This window comes from Pogona vitticeps, chromosome 5 (genome assembly GCF_051106095.1).
Source record: "Pogona vitticeps strain Pit_001003342236 chromosome 5, PviZW2.1, whole genome shotgun sequence".
Lineage (NCBI taxonomy): Eukaryota > Metazoa > Chordata > Lepidosauria > Squamata > Agamidae > Pogona > Pogona vitticeps.
Window position 1 is genome coordinate 14,571,255 of NC_135787.1, and position 15,758 is coordinate 14,587,012.

At 40.4% G+C, this 15,758-nt stretch overlaps 1 protein-coding gene across 2 annotated transcripts; it reads left to right on the forward strand.

Moving 5' to 3' along the window:
* Positions 1-2,379: 2,379 nt before the first annotated feature.
* Positions 2,380-14,799, forward strand: LOC140707644 (uncharacterized). 2 transcript variants are annotated; one of them, XM_078394552.1, is made up of 10 exons: positions 2,380-2,519; positions 4,742-4,819; positions 4,931-4,987; positions 8,211-8,252; positions 9,742-9,786; positions 10,066-10,107; positions 10,742-10,786; positions 12,100-12,144; positions 12,287-12,328; positions 14,606-14,762. In XM_078394552.1, the coding sequence occupies exons 2-10, from the start codon at positions 4,766-4,768 to the stop codon at positions 14,693-14,695; spliced, it is 462 nt and encodes a 153-aa protein (XP_078250678.1). In that variant the 5' UTR covers positions 2,380-2,519; positions 4,742-4,765; the 3' UTR covers positions 14,696-14,762. The 2 variants fall into 2 exon arrangements, with proteins under 2 accessions (XP_078250678.1, XP_078250679.1); XM_078394553.1 differs by lacking the exons at positions 8,211-8,252; positions 9,742-9,786 and having other exon boundaries at positions 14,606-14,799.
* Positions 14,800-15,758: the final 959 nt, after the last annotated feature.

The window sequence follows — 15,758 nt, forward strand, 5'->3', positions numbered from 1 at the left end:
ATCTCAACCCTGTTGCTAGCATCTAGCTCCAGAATGCTGGAATAGGCAGGGATAAGCTTTGAATGGCTCACTGAGATTTCAGGCCTTTCTTTCCAATTCATCTATGATCTGATGATCCTCAGGAGGTACCAGGTCTTAAGCTTGAGGTCCTTGCATCCGTAAAATTATGCGCTCTGTCACTCAGGTATGGATATAGCCCTTCCCCAGTGACTCATCCTACACAGGTGGAGATCTGATCAGATCATGTAGGCTTCTCATTTAATGTTTAACACATCAGTGGGGTGGAGTGAAAGAAAACTTTAGTGATTTTCTAAATATAGAGATTGCCTTTCCCAAATTATGCTCCCTTTGACTTAGGTTGTTAATGAGTACATGTTGTGCTTGAACAAGCATCTTTCTGTCACCAGGAACTGCAGCATTAGACACGAAGCAAATTTTTCCTATGTGCCAACCACCTTTTTAGTTAAACATCAGTTTATGTAGGGGGAAGATGTTCCAGATCATTAGGGGACCTCTCTTGAGTGCTTCCAGCTAGGACATCCATTGCCAAGAAGTAGGAGAGATTGCCATAAGCCAGCATGGCTGGTTTCAGAGCTTGGAAGTAAAACATTACAATTAATATTATTACCTGTAAGCAATGGTTACTTTTTCAATAGCAAAGACAACACATTACAATTAATATTCCAATGTTACCAAACCCCAGCCAATGTAGAAATTCCACAGTTAAAACATCTGACAGGTGGCCATCCAATCTCTGCTTAAAAATCTCCAGTGAAAGAGAGCACACACACACACATACACACAGATCAAGGCAGTAAGTTCCATTGTTGAAATGCTCATACTATTAGGAAGCTCTTCCTAATATTTAGTCAACATCTCCTTCCTTGCAACTTAAATCCACTATTTCTAGTCCTACCATCCTGAATTGCAAAAACAAAACAAAACAAAAAACAGGCCTACTCCATCATACTGTACATGTTACAACTCTTCAGATATGTGACGATCACTATCACATTGTCTCCCAGCCTTCTCTTTTCCAGGCTAAACAAAAGAAAGTCTCCCAATCTTTCCTCTTATGATTTTGTTTCCAAGCCTGTTTTCCAAATGCCAAATGCAATGACATGTTTAATGCAACATCCGCTTTGGTCTTCTGTCTTGTTCCTAGGGAATCTGTCCATTCAATAGTGAAACCACTCAAGACAATCAGCCCACAATCAGAAGCTGAGAGCACACTAGGCCTCCAGAGGTAGGATTCTTCAGAGCTTTGTGCTCAAACAGCTGGATTTGTAAAGGAAGCCTGCGTGTCCTTCTCATGATCAATCACAAAACAAAGCATGCTCATTTGCAAAAATGGGGAGGCTCATGAAAGGGTAAAGAGTTGTTACAGAACTCGACTCTAAGCAAGTTCTTGGTTAGAACAGAACTTTATACAAGAACTGCTGACACGCAGGTTCAAATCTTCATTTACCTGGAGGGTTGGCTAACCAGTCACTTTTCCTGCCCTTAGGATCCACCATGTGAGAAGCATCTTTGCCTTGCCTATAGGTGGTTTGGAAACATCTATTTGCTCCCCAAACTATCACTCTTCTCACTGCCAAAATGGACCCCAAAAGTGAAGAGGCCGTAGCGAGGCTGACTGACCAGGATCATAAGAATACTACTTTGCTTTGGCCCATTACATCCTTTCCCCCTCTGCTCAGAAAATTTCTGAAATTAAATTCAGTTTTTAGGTTGAAATTGCTCTCCTGCCCTTGATTTAGCTGTAAACCCTGCAATGCTCCTGTAAGGCGAATCAGTATTTGTATTTTCCCATATTGCAGATATGGTGTCGAGAGAAAAGGGACGTCAATTAAGGCTGCCAAAAAAAGTTCACAGCAGGAAGGTATTTGAAAACCATTTTTTTCATCTGGTGTCTTAGCTAGTATCCTGTAGTAGCTCTCAAGGTGTGCATGGCTCTTATTTTATCATCCAGGTTAAAAATAAACAGATTTTTAATCTGTTTAATCTGTACATCTGCCTCAACCCTAAATGTCGATAAATGATTGCCATGCCCTTTTACAGAACTAATAGGCACAAACACATTCAATGCACACATTTCCATCCCTGAGAAATCTAAGACCAATTATCAGTTGATCTCAGGAGAGAACGCTGTTCTTCTTTTACAAAGTGGACAGAAAAACACAGCATGCCCTTAGAACTTCCTACACAGTATTAAATAAGGCACTTTGTGCCCCTTAAATCCTCCTACACGATACTTGAACACAAATGCTAGATTGTTTCCCCTAGTTTGAAACCCTCCCAAACAACAGGGAAAAAAAGCCAGGAAAATGTGGGAAAGATAGTGATAAGGAAACTCATGGAGATTATTGTGGGTTGATTCCTGGATTTAAATTCTAGAGGGTTGTTGGTATCAAGCATCAGAAAAAGACGGAGCATCTCCCAAACACGTTTGCCAAGACTACGCTGACCTCCATTCTAACAATTTAGCATTCTGTGGAGAGACCACTCTTCAAATCCAGGTAATGAATATAATACTTAGCATAGTATTTTTATTATTTACCATTTATTTATATCTCCCACTACACCCCAGCTTTCCTCTAAGTTGCTTATGGTGGTACACTGGTCATCCTCACCCTTTTTTTACCTCAGGAAATCTGTGAGGAAGCTGTGAGATGGGCTTTTCTAAATTCCTCCAAAGAGTTCATGATAGAGGGGAGATTTGAGCCAAGGGTCTTGTTGATCACTTTCATTTAGTGACCATGCTGTACAAACATGTTTATTAATTTTACTAATTTTATTTAAAAGGACTCACTTTACAATAGCTTAGGGTTCACCAACACCTTTAGAGTAGAATGGCATTTCCCCCGCCCATGTTCTCCATCTTTTCCCCTCTGCCTTAATGAAACCTTTCTCAGTAAGCATACATTGTTTTGATTTTCCATCCCAGGTGCACAAATGTCTAAAATCAATCACTTTTCTGCTTTCATTATAAGGGGGTGGGGAGAGATTCTTTCCCTGTGACTCACAATCTTGGGAATAAGCTGGTAAGGGGCTGGGACTTGGGAAATCCAGCTTCCAGCATCCAAGGAGCTATGGAAATCATTGGGTTGCTATGGGCTACTTGCTTTTTCCTTAGGCTGATCTACCTAATGGGGTTGTTGTAAGGATTAAGTGAGGAGGAATAAAGAGGAAATGTGAAATTAAGAAAAAAATTAGAATAACTCATGATGATGATTATGATGTATGAGTCTGGCAAGTTCTCTTTCATTTTCAACCTCTTTTCTATTATCTCCTAATATGAGTGGAACAATTGGAAGATTACGAATGGATGATGAAGTCATATAGCTCTAATATGAAATTTGCCTTTCTGAGTGTTTTTATTTTTCAATAAGGCTAAAAGAGGACAATGGACTTCCCAAAAAACAGAGTCTCGTACATCCTAAAGACCAACACATGCATGTTGGCATAAGCCTATTTCATCAGATACATGAAAATTTCTTTAGGGGCAGCCCCTAGTTTGAGCATGGAGGAGAGAGCCTCACTTTGAATTGGTAGATGGAGGCACTCCTCCTGTTCTAGCCGGGAGAGTATTTAGGTGCTGCAGAACTGTGTTGTTTTTGTCTGCAACTGACTGGAACAGTTACCACTCCCTGAAAGGTTGTCTCAGGGCACTAAAGACGGTATTATGTAAGGCAGCATCTTTGCCTCTGGTGTTCCTGTAAACATTTCCTTCAACCCATTCTTATCAATCAAGTTTTGCAGATGTGTGTGTCCATATGGTGGTGTCCAAGCCTCCCTAAGGAGTGCTTAGCACTTGGTCAGATTGTTCCACAGGCCACTTACCTACCACCTTTGCACTGAGGCAAGTCCCAAGACCTCAGCAGTGCATAGCGTAAGCTTCTTGAACAAGTCTGACCTTATAAGAACACTTTACTTTCACTCAGTACTTTGCAACTACAGAAACATAGGCTTTGTGACTCCTTAGAAAGCCACATGCTCAAACCATTAAGTTCTTTTTCTTTCCCATCATCATGGAATCGTACCTCTCCCACATAACCCATCATCCATTTTCTACATTCTCTAACTCCTCCCTTCTTCTTGACACTTCATGGCTGTTAACCAATTAGCCTCAAGGGGCTGTAACACCTTCCTCCACACCTCCAATCCAGGTGTTTTATCTCTTCTCCAATTAGCTCAGAATGTTGAGTCTTTCACGTGCCTCTTTGTCTGACCTTCAGCTTTATCTCAAACCACGCTGTACCAGTCTTCAGAAAAACACTCTCATAGCACTTTGAAAAACACATTCAAATATCTCTCAAATAATCTTCACACAGAACCTGTCTAACTCCATTTTACATTTCTCTGACTAAATATCCCACACTACTTCAACTCTGTCACAGTGTACACACAGACCAAAACACACACACACACACACACACACACACACACACACACACACACACACACACACACACACACACACACACAAAGACCAATATTGCCACTGTCTTGTACCTTCAACTTCCTTGAGAAACTCATTTCCTACCTGCCCGCTTACCTGTCTCTGCCACCCAGTTGGATCCTGGTTGGGAATTATAATAGTGCCATTGTAGAGCAGAAGTGGATGAGTTACCTAGTCCTAGAAATGTCAACTTTAAAAAAAAAAAGCAAGAAGAAACATTATCGCAAGCTTGCCATGTGTCTGCCATTTTATTTGCCCTGGGCATTTATCTCATTACAGAATATTCTCCAGAGAACTGTCACAATGAAAACTGCTGTTCTGTCTTGGTGCCTTTTCAACATCGCCTTTGCCTTACCGGTAAATTGTGCATACAATGAAATAAATGAACTCAAATGGTGGCAGTAATTGTTTTGATGGGTTGACAGCAAGGAACCTAACCATCTCTTTCCTACATTCTCTCCTCCCAAGATTCCTTATGGAACTTCGTCACATGCTAATGCCTTGAAGAAATCAAAAATAGAGCAGGTACGTACAACATCCTCTCCACGCTGACCATATGGTGATAGAGGAATGTTGCATGGGCTAGAAGATATTAGTGCCATGAGCCGGAGACTCAAAGAACCCTAATCTAACAGATTATGTATAGCAGCAATGAGGTAAACATTATCAATGTGTAACATCGCAAGTGCTCAAAGCCCTTCACATGCATTATTCAGTTTTGGGGAGGCCAATGGTTCTTCAAATGTTTTTGACCACAGTTAAAACAACACTTTATTTTGACCCAGTACTTTGCAGGTACAGACACATGGGCTTTGTGATTCCATAGAACTCACAACAGCTCAGTTAGGTAGGACTCTTAAAGATAGCTAGTTTGTGGCCCTTTCCACCTCCTGGATTTAGCCAGACCCTGATGTTCAAGAGACCAGTCCTTTGTAAGGATTTTTATAATTGATTTTTTATTAGAGAAATAAAGTGTCATAGAATCAGTTTATATTGCATAAGCTTTAGCATAAAGAACTTATTCAAATATTATTACAGTTAAATAAAATAATTATTTCTCATTAAAATAATAAACATTACTAAGTTGGGCTGAGGTGGGCTACAGTGGGCTAGTCCCACCTCCTTCTTTCTCTTTACTTACATCCTCTCTCCATCAAGACTGGATCTCCTTGTCACATAACCCATCATCCATTTTCTACACTCTCTAACGCCTCCCTTCTTCTTGATACTTCATTGCTGTTAACCAATTAGCCTCAAGGGGCTGTAACATCTTCTCCCTTAATTCCCATGAAGATCCATGTGTTTTATCTCTTCTCTAATTAGCGCAGGATGTTGAGTCTCCCATGGGCCTCTCTATTCAATCTTCAGTTTTATCTCAAACCATGCTGTACCGATCTTCAGAAAAACACTTTCATAGCACTTAGAAAAACACATTCCAATCTTCACACAGAACCTGTCTGACTCCATCTTACATTTCTCTGACTACATATCCCATCATCATGACACCCATAATCCCTTATCATTAACCATAGTGGTGGAGTCTTCTGGGAGTTGAAGTCCAGGGTCAAGAGTTCTGCATTTTAACTATAATTCTTAAAATAGTCCTGCATAGCAAATCAGTATTTTATTATCTATCAAACTGAAGAAGTAATAAACCAATGAAGTGTTATCTATAATATTTGTTTCTGTTCTAATAACACTTCAGAATCATAATCTCAAAATTAAGACAATGTAATTTTGGAGTCAACATTCCGATATTTTGAATTTTTTTTAAAAAAAGCTAGGCTGACCCTTTTAAAGGTAAAGGTTAAAGGTTCCCCTTGACAATTTTTGTCCAGTCGTGTTCGACTCTAGGGGGCGGTGCTCATCCCCGTTTCCAAGCCATAGAGCCAGCGTTTGTCCGAAGACAATCTTCCGTGGTCACATGGCCAGTGCGACTTAGACACGGAACGCTGTTACCTTCCCACCGAGGTGGTCCCTATTTATCTACTTGCATTTGCAAACCGCTAGGTTGGTGGGAGCTGGGACAAGTGACGGGCGCTCACTCCGTCGCGTGGATTCGATCTTACAACTGCTTGGTCTTCTGACCCTGCAGCACAGGCTTCTGCGGTTTAGCCCAAGGCTGACCCTTTTAGTATCAATAATAATGATTAAGTGCCATTAATTCCTTTGCTATCTGTTGTACGGAATGATACCACAATCATTATCATTCAAACACTACTATTTCATTTTTCCTTTTCACAACTCTCATTCTTTTGATGTGAGTTACAACACTAAGGTACAAAAGGTAAAAATATACTCCATCTCTACATTTGGGAGTTTCTACTCCCTAAAAACTGAATCAGACGCTGTAGAGATAGATAGAGATAGATAGAGAACCTGATAACAAGTTTGGAAAGCTTCATGCCTGAGCCATTGCACTTGCCAACAAATCTCGTGTTTACTGCCTGATGACGAATCCTCAAAACATACTCAGTGGCAAGGAGGGGAAGTAAGAAAGCTTGTGATAGGACAGAAGGCTTTCAAACTTCTTAGGAATTCTTACTTCTAACAATGTGCTGTCTGTATTGTCTAGCTTGAGACTTAGTTTATTATAAAATTCATGAATGTGCTTTGATTGATCTGATAATAGAGAGCCCTTTAGATAGTAATGCTTTTGAAAGAGTTCACTCATTCAGATGCCTCAAGATATTTGGAGTTGGGTTGCAAAAAATCATCCTTTTCCTCAGAAACTCAAGATACTACATTCAGTCAAGATACTACATTCACAAAATTTTGGCACCTTATTGCAGGTACAACTCAAACCAACAAACTCCGTACTGGCCTAACTATCTCCACATATGAATGGAGGCTTCACCATTGCTCCCTGTTTTTTGATGAGAAAGTTTGTACATCTTTGCATGTGGATGACCAAGCAGACCCCAGTCACCTGTGATGAGATAGTAATGCTGCTTTTAAAACTAGGCCCAGAAAGGAATGGAATTTCAGCTGAGTTTCTGATTCATTCACACGGGTGGATCCTGATGCTAGCTGCCTTCTCTACCTCGGCAGATAGATCTGAAGTCATTGTAGTACCTATCTATAAGAAAGATGCTTGATCAAATCTTAGGAATTATCACCCTATAAGTCTCCTAGATGTAGTCAGCAAACTGTATGCAAGACATCTCTTGGACAAACTAGAAAGCTGGGTGTCCTCAGAGAACCTCTTAGCAGAGGAAACTCAAGCTGGAGAGCTCAGTGGCTTAGGCCTGGCTACGAAGCCAGAAGTTGGGAGTTCAATTCTGCACTGTGCCTCCTTGAAAGGGGCCGGACGCTATGATCCATAGGATCCCTTCCAGCTCTGCAGCTCAAAGGTTATTATATAATATTTATTATAATAGCTAAACTGGCATGTAAAGCTTTCTCTCATGTAAGTCAACTGCCAAAATCCTTAAAAAGTGGTGTAGCATGATTTCCTCAGCATTAGATTTTGTACTTCTCCTTACAGTCTCTCTCTTCAAATACTCAAGCAAAAGAATCAGTTATACCAGCACATAAAGTATCAACATGATATTAGCTACCAACCTGACTTTGACCCAATTCCGGGAGGCAGTGGAAGACAGGAGGGCCCGGCATGCTCTGGTCCATGAAGTCACAAGGAGTCGGACACGACTAAACAACAACAAATAGAACTAATATGGGAAGGCAACATCAAAAAGAAATTATGACACATTATTCTCAACACCCTTGTTTTTGGTTTTCATTTCAGGACTCCCTTTCGGATTTGAATTATGACACCAAGAAGCACAAGGTAAAAAAGTCTACTGTTGGCTACATTTGAGACACTGGGCTATAAGGAACTATGCATTACCATGCAAGACCTTTTCATTTTCAGTGGAGTATGAAGTTCACAAGTTATAAGAAAGCATCCATCCACTCCACAGCAATCTTCCCCCATCTGCTCTATGAGGCATGCTTCTGATAAGGAAGAGCTCACAAGTTCACATACAAAGGGACTGCTGTGATGCTAGATAGTCATATTGCTCTTTCAAAGCTTAAAAGAACGTGTTTTGCTATGCTATGCCTTGCTTAAGTTATACAAGATAGAATTAAATACATCAAGGAAAACAAGTCTCTTCAAACCCTAGCATTAGCTAAAATGTCCTTCCTTCCATCCTTCCTTCCTTCCTTCCTTGTTTCTCCCTGTCCATCCTTCCTTCCGTCCTCTATAGAACCTCATCATTTCTTTTGAGAGGTATAATTCATGCAATCATTAGCTAAAAATCCTGTAACTTTGCACATTAGTAGCTGATGATTCATTAGTTCATATTGCTAAAATTTATTTTAAAGTAATTAAATGCCCCCTATCCCCCTGTTTTATGTTCCAGGGCTCTTTTTTGCCCTGGGGAAGCCTTTGAGAGTCTCAGAATGGGGCGAGGGGGATTTTAATTGTCAAAAGGCACTGATGGATTACTGCTGATTATCTCAATCTCTGCTATGCATATCTCAGCAACCATATTTACAAAGGGATCCAGTGTTTAAGTTATAATACAGGCAAATATACATCTGACCAGAGTTCTGACTCTTGTCCTCTGAAGATGCCAGCCACAGAGACTGGCAAAACTTTAGGAAGAAAAACCTCAAGAACATGTCCAGATAACCCAAAAAACCTACAACAACCATCAGATCCTGGCCATAAAAGCCTTTGAGAATGCAAATCATGCTTCTGCTTCTAATATGCTTTCAGAATCAGATGTCTTTCTCAGCTTGTAGGAACACTCTTTCTAAATATGTAATCAGTGTCTTGTCTGTTTTGGCCTTCAACGCCATGCTTTAATGATACAACTATTATTTGTTGTCATCATATTGCAGAAGCTCAAGGAATAGCACTAATGTTGACAATATGCAGACATTTCTTAGGGTGCAATCAGACAGCCAGAAAGGATTGTGTATGTTTGTGATGAAAGGATCAGTTTACTGAGAGTAATCTCCCTTCAAATGAGACTTCTGTGCCTACAGAATTCACTCCAGCCCTTGTCCAAAAAATAGTAACCCTGCTGCTGGACCAAAAATATCTGGCTTGGGCATAGAACAGGGTTGAGCTGGTTTGCAATCTTCTGTACACCTTGTGATCACTGGAAAATAGGTTGTACTGGACTGTGCCACAAGGAGTCCAAAATATGAGTGATTTCTCCATCCGAGCAAACCTTTAGTCTACATAGAATCACCATAAAAAAGGCAATGTCAACCAGAAATGAAGCATCATTTCCTATCCACTCGATTTTGATTTTTGATTTCAGGATCCAGCTTCTTCAGCTGCTCCAGGACTAGCCTCACCTACAGAGGTACGGTTAACCTCCCCCTCCCCTGAACTTATATGGGAAAGACAATGACAAATAGAAAAATTAATATCAACATATTAGCTACCAACATGAATTTGACCCAACTCTGGGAGGCAGTGGAAGACTGGAGGACCTTGCATGCTCTGGTCCAAGGGGTCACGAAGAGTCAGACACGACTTTAACGACTAAACAACAACAAATAGAACTAATATGGGAAGGCAACATCAAAAAGAAATGATGACACATTATTCTCAACACCCTTGTGTTTGGTTTTCTTTTCAGAACTCCCTTTCAGATTTGAATTATGACACCAAGAAGCACAAGGTAAAAAAGTCTACTGTTGGCTACATTTGAGACACTGGGCTATAAGGAACTATGCATTACCATGCAAGACCTTTTCATTTTCAGTGGAGTATGAAGTTCACAAGTTGCAAGAAAGCATCCATCCACTCCACAGCATTCTTCCCCCATCTGCTCTATGAGGCATGCTTCTGATAAGGAAGAGCTTACAAGTTCACATACAAAGGGACTGCTGTGATGCTAGATAGTCATATTGCTCTTTCAGAGCTTAAAAGAATGTGCTTTGCTATGCTATACCTTGCTTAAGTTATACCAGGTAGAATTAAATACAGTACATCAAAGAAAACAAGGCTCTCCAAACTGTAGCATTAGCTAAAATTTCCTTCCTTCCTTCCTTCCTTCCTTCCTTCCTTCCTTCCTTCCTTCCTTCCTTCCTTCCTTCCTTCCTTTCTCTATAGAAGCTCATCATTTCTTTTGAGAGATATAATTCATGCAATTATTAGCTAAAATCCTGTAACTTTGCACATTAGAAGCTGATGAGTGATTTCTCCATCTGATCAAACCTTCAGTCTACATAGAATCACCATAAAAAGGCAATGTCAAGCAAAAATGATGAAGTATCATTTCCTATCCACTTGATTTTGATTTTTGATTTCAGGATCCAGTTTTATCAGCTGCTCTACTAGTAGCTTCACCTACAGAGGTACGGTAACCTCCCCCTCCCCTGAACTTATATGGGGAAAAAATGACAAATAGAAAAACTGAGATATGATTTGCCACATAATTGTGCTTGATATTTCTTTTCAGGAATTCCTTTCATATGTAAATAGTGACACCAGGGATGGGGACTTATGACTGGCTGTCAAGTCCGACTTAAGTTGCAGCAGCAACTCAACTCTGACTCGACTTGGGTGGTTGTTCTTGTTTTTCAAAGACTTGGACTTGACTTGCAACTTGGACCTATTTTTCTGAGTTTCAAGTCCCTATACTTTTAGTGGATACCTGCAGGAGAGGCATGCCAATAACAGCAAATGGCAGAAGAGGAGATAACAACAGGGAGGGAGGGTTATCCAGAAGGTGAAGTGGAGGGGATGGCAAGGTGAGTCAGGCTCAGCATTTGTTTTTTCTCTTTTGGCCATGACTCCAAGCATGAGGATGGGCTGCTCTATATATGACTGCTCTGTGCTTTCCCCATACTTTTGTTTCATCATTGGCTGGGATGGTTAGGCTGGGGGATCAGCTCAGGCTTCAGCAGCCAGTTGTTCTCTGTGGTTCACAAGTCTCACACAGAGACCCAAAGACTTGCCAACATCCCAGGATGACCCTAAGGAAAAAAGGTAAGAAGAATACTACTTACTCCTTTTGGGACTTCTCCATTAATTCAGTTGTACCATTGTACATTTTAATTTTTAAGGCCTTGGCTATCTCTCTCTTTTTTGTACATCTTATAAACAGTAATGCTTGAATAGAGTCACTCATTTCTAATGTTATGAATTCTTCTTTGATATTTGAATAATTTTTGAAGTTGATTGTTTTTAGCTTTTAATATTGTGTTTTTAATTATTTAAGCCACCTTGGGTCCCCTTTTAGGAGAAAAGCAGGGTAAAAATATTCAAAACAAAACAAACTGATAAATAAATTGACCACTGGCTCATTCAAACATAATGCTAAGCCATCACTTGATGCTCGGTTGAGTTTACTTTCAGCTGTTGCGTTGCCTCCTCCATGTCTTTCTTCCACTTAAATGTGCCAAACTTGATTCTGCCCCCTTTTTTGCATCCTTCCTCCATTGGTACACATTGTTCCTGTCACCTAGTCATTGGTCCAAATTGATAAAGTGATGATTTGTGCCAAGAACTATGTGCTCTGGCACCCCATAGTCTGAGGAAGGTGACACTGAAGGAGGAGCCGGCTTGATTTTTCTGTATGAGGTTGAAAGAATATGGGAAAACCTAGACTGAATTGAAATGATGAAATATGATTTCCCACACACTTGGTTTTGGTATTTATTTTTAGGCCCTACTTGATTCATCTGCTCAAATGGTGCCTTCATATAGACAGGTGGGTAAGGCAGAATCATTCACCCTACGGTTCCTTTTATTTTTTTTCTGCATTCCACTAAACTAATATGGGAAAGGGTAACATCAGTCAAAAACAATGAAATATGATCATAACACACTTGTGTTTGGAATTTTGTTTTCAGGACTTTCTTCTAGATATAAGTGATGACCCCAGAGACCAGAAGGTAAAGAGGAAGCCATTTCCTACATTTGGGAGATTCTAATAAGTTGGTTGTTGCAAATATTCAAAACATTCTGAATGGTCCTTAATTCAAACTCGTGGCTTGACAAAGTCACTTAACTTACTCAGGTGTGAGTCATGAATATATATGGCAACCCAGACTTGAGTTACAGAAGTGAGCTTTGAGCCAGCACCCTTCCTCCTCTCCATCTCTTTTGTATTTATACCCACTGTTCTGTCTCCCGAGATCAAACATTATGATATGGCCAGCACACGATTAGATGACAATAACACATTTCCCCTCCAGAGATGTAATTTCTTCGAAGTTCTACACTTGAGGAATCCACTTGGAAAAGGAAGCCTCTATTTATCTCCTAATTACCAATCACAAAACAAAACAGACTTAATTGTAATGGTAACAAGGCTCATGCTGGGATAAACATGTATCTCTTAAAATAGTTGCAGCTCTAATAATATACTATCATATCGTTGACCTTGAATTCTAGGCAAACTATTCTTTCATAAACTGATCAAACTATGGTCAGAGAATGATAGGATCCATTCAAGACCTCATGCCTGAGGACTAATTGATCCAAAACCACAGCACCTTTAATCTACGCAGAATCTTCCATTCAAGCTTAACCCTACTTAGCTTCTAGAATCAAACAAGATGTTTATGTCCAGGGTGATATGGTAGTTAACATCTACCTCCTCTCTACAGGACATTTTATTATCACTAATGTGATAATAACAACTAGCTATAATATTTTCTGTAACAATAACAAACAGGAGCAATTTCCACCCATACGTCTGCCTTGTAGAAACAGCTCATTACAACTTTACTACATATCTTTGAAGAGTCTCAGTCATCCAGGTCAGGTTATCTGGAAGTACAGCCATGGCAACTGGACTGCTTTCTTATTAGGTTGAAACGTTCCGCTACTCATCCATGTAGCTTCTTCAGTCTGAGGAGAGTTGGTAGGAGATCCCTGATATATCCTCCTGGTTGGTTTCATTTCACCCTGGTCTGAATAGGCTTGTTAGATGGACAAAGGACAGGGGTGACTGAAAATCCCACCTCTGCGGTCCTTCCCTGCCCATTGTCATGGGCCATTAACAGTTGTTAACAGTGGTCTTTCTGGTGGGTGTGGTCCTGATCTTTCTGGGGAACAGATGAAAGGGCAGTGTGATAAATAGGAGACAGGTTGTATCTAAGGCCTCCAACCCTGTTGAGTGAGGGATATTCTATATACACATGGCTTCCCTGAACTGAGTACATTTTGGACCAAGAAGATAGGTGGTTTAAGAGAGGGGTCACTGTTAACGACTGTTAATGACTGATGACAATGGGTGGAGAAGGACTGCAGAGGTGGGATTTTCATTCTCTCTCTCTCTCTCTCTCTCTCTCTCACACACACACACACACACACACACACACACACACACACACACACACACACGTGTCCTTCATCCATCTAACAAGCCTATTCAGACCAGAGGGAAGTGAAACCAACCTGGAAGATATATCAGGGGTGTCCTACCAACTCTCCTCAGACTGAAGAAGCTCCTTAGATGATTAGCAAAACATTTCAGCCTAATAAGAAAGAAGTCCAGTTGTCATGGCTCAACTTCCAGATAACTTTATCACATGTGAATATAAATTGTATGCATGATTATAAGGTTTGAAAGAAGTTAAATCGTGCACTTGTAAAGCAAAAATTCTATGCACCAAAGTCTATATCCTGAGGATAGAACAAACTCTGTACTCTACAGGTGGGCAATATTTTTATTAGAACCAACTATGATTCCAAAATAGCGTGTGAGCATATGGGTTCTTTGGAACTATTGGTTAAAACAAACAAACAAGATGAGGAGAAAATTCATGGGATCAGATGTGAAGGTTGCGTTGTGGTTATGAACTCCCAGTGCAGCTCATATGGGAGTTAAGAACTTTAGGCAGAAATGGCTACATCACAAAAGCAAAGCTCTTTGAGACTTCATGCTTATAAAAAAGGAATTCCAACAATGCACCTCTTCACCTTTCTCCTGCAATATGCAAATCAAACTGCAGAGTAGTCTTACTTGGGTGTAGATCCTATTGATGTCCTTCAGACTTACTTTTAAATAGATGTGTCATGATTTGCATTGTGATGAACTGTCAAACTATTAATCTTTCCTGTGCTTAAAATAAGTGTGGGCGAGTAGGAGTGGCCATGCAGCCCCTTCATCATTTTTGCATCCATACCCCTAGTTAATATACACTGTTAACTATCTATTTCAGCAATCTCTTTCACGATCCGACTTCGACGATAGCAGTGAAGAAGAGGTAACGACAAACATATCACCGACAATTTTAAGGACTTTGCATTAGCTTAATTCGTCATTACAAACTTCTTTAGGCTCTCTTCTTAAGCCACTTCACATTATTGACAAATTAAAAAAGTAATGCTTGCTTTGGTTTGTTTCCAGCAATTACGCATGCTGGGAATGGACCAAAACAGAGTGATCCTACTTGCATCAAAGAAGTAGAAGGGCCTGATGGGCCAAAAAAATGCAGCTAGAAATGCTCTGAGGATGGTTTGGTTCATTCCAGTGATTACATCATGTGACTGCTGTCAAAAGGGGGGGAACCAACCCATCCCCAAAGCATTCCAAACAGTGGGCTAAACACCTACCTGATTGCACCCTGGCTTTCACAGAATGTGCCTGTGTTCTAACATAAGATTCAGTTATAGTGACCATATTTAGCCTGATCCAGCCCTTTCCAATTGCTATATGTAGACAATCCCTCAGGATTCAGGAACAATAGATTTTTCCACAGACAAAAGTAAACAATTACACGTGCAACATATAATTCATTGGTGGAGTTTGCTGCCACCAGGTGGTCACTGGTTTAGCTTTAAAAGAAAAATGAATAGATAAGTGAAGGATAGATTGATCGAAAGGTCAATTTTGTAGATCCCAAAGTTTCTTCTGTCTTCATCCTTGCCCCCTGCGTCTTCTGAATTTATGCTAAATTCAGGATCAAACTCAGCTCTGTAGAAAAAGCCCTGGATGTCCACCACAGCTAAAGAAAGAGACAGGGGCTTATCCCCACTGTACAAACAACAAATTGTTCAAAAGCAGGAAGAAGTTCCTATCACTCAGAGCTACATCAAAGACAAACTTCACCATTGTCTTGCTCTTCTGAAATTGCCCACCATTGTGAAGAATCACTGCTGTTCTATAGATGGGGGGGGGGGGAGACCAGGGACTCTTCTGGAGTTCTCACTGGAGTGTGATTAGAACTTTGAAACAACCATTTGTCTGCAGTATAACTCCCAGAATCTTCAAGCTTTCATGGCTGGTGGTGACAAGTTGTTCCCCACTCCCCAGGAACTCCTACAGGCTCTAGTACTTCTTACTTCTACCATCTGCAAGTCCTCAAAACTCAT

Coding starts and splice junctions, on each gene's coding strand:
- LOC140707644 (XM_078394552.1), top strand. CDS start 4,766: ATGAAAACTGCTGTTCTGTCTTGGTGCCTTTTCAACATCGCCTTTGCC. Junction 8,253..9,741: donor ATGACACCAAGAAGCACAAG/GTAAAAAAGTCT, acceptor TTTTGATTTCAG/GATCCAGCTTCTTCAGCTGC. Junction 12,145..12,286: donor TGGTGCCTTCATATAGACAG/GTGGGTAAGGCA, acceptor TTTTGTTTTCAG/GACTTTCTTCTAGATATAAG.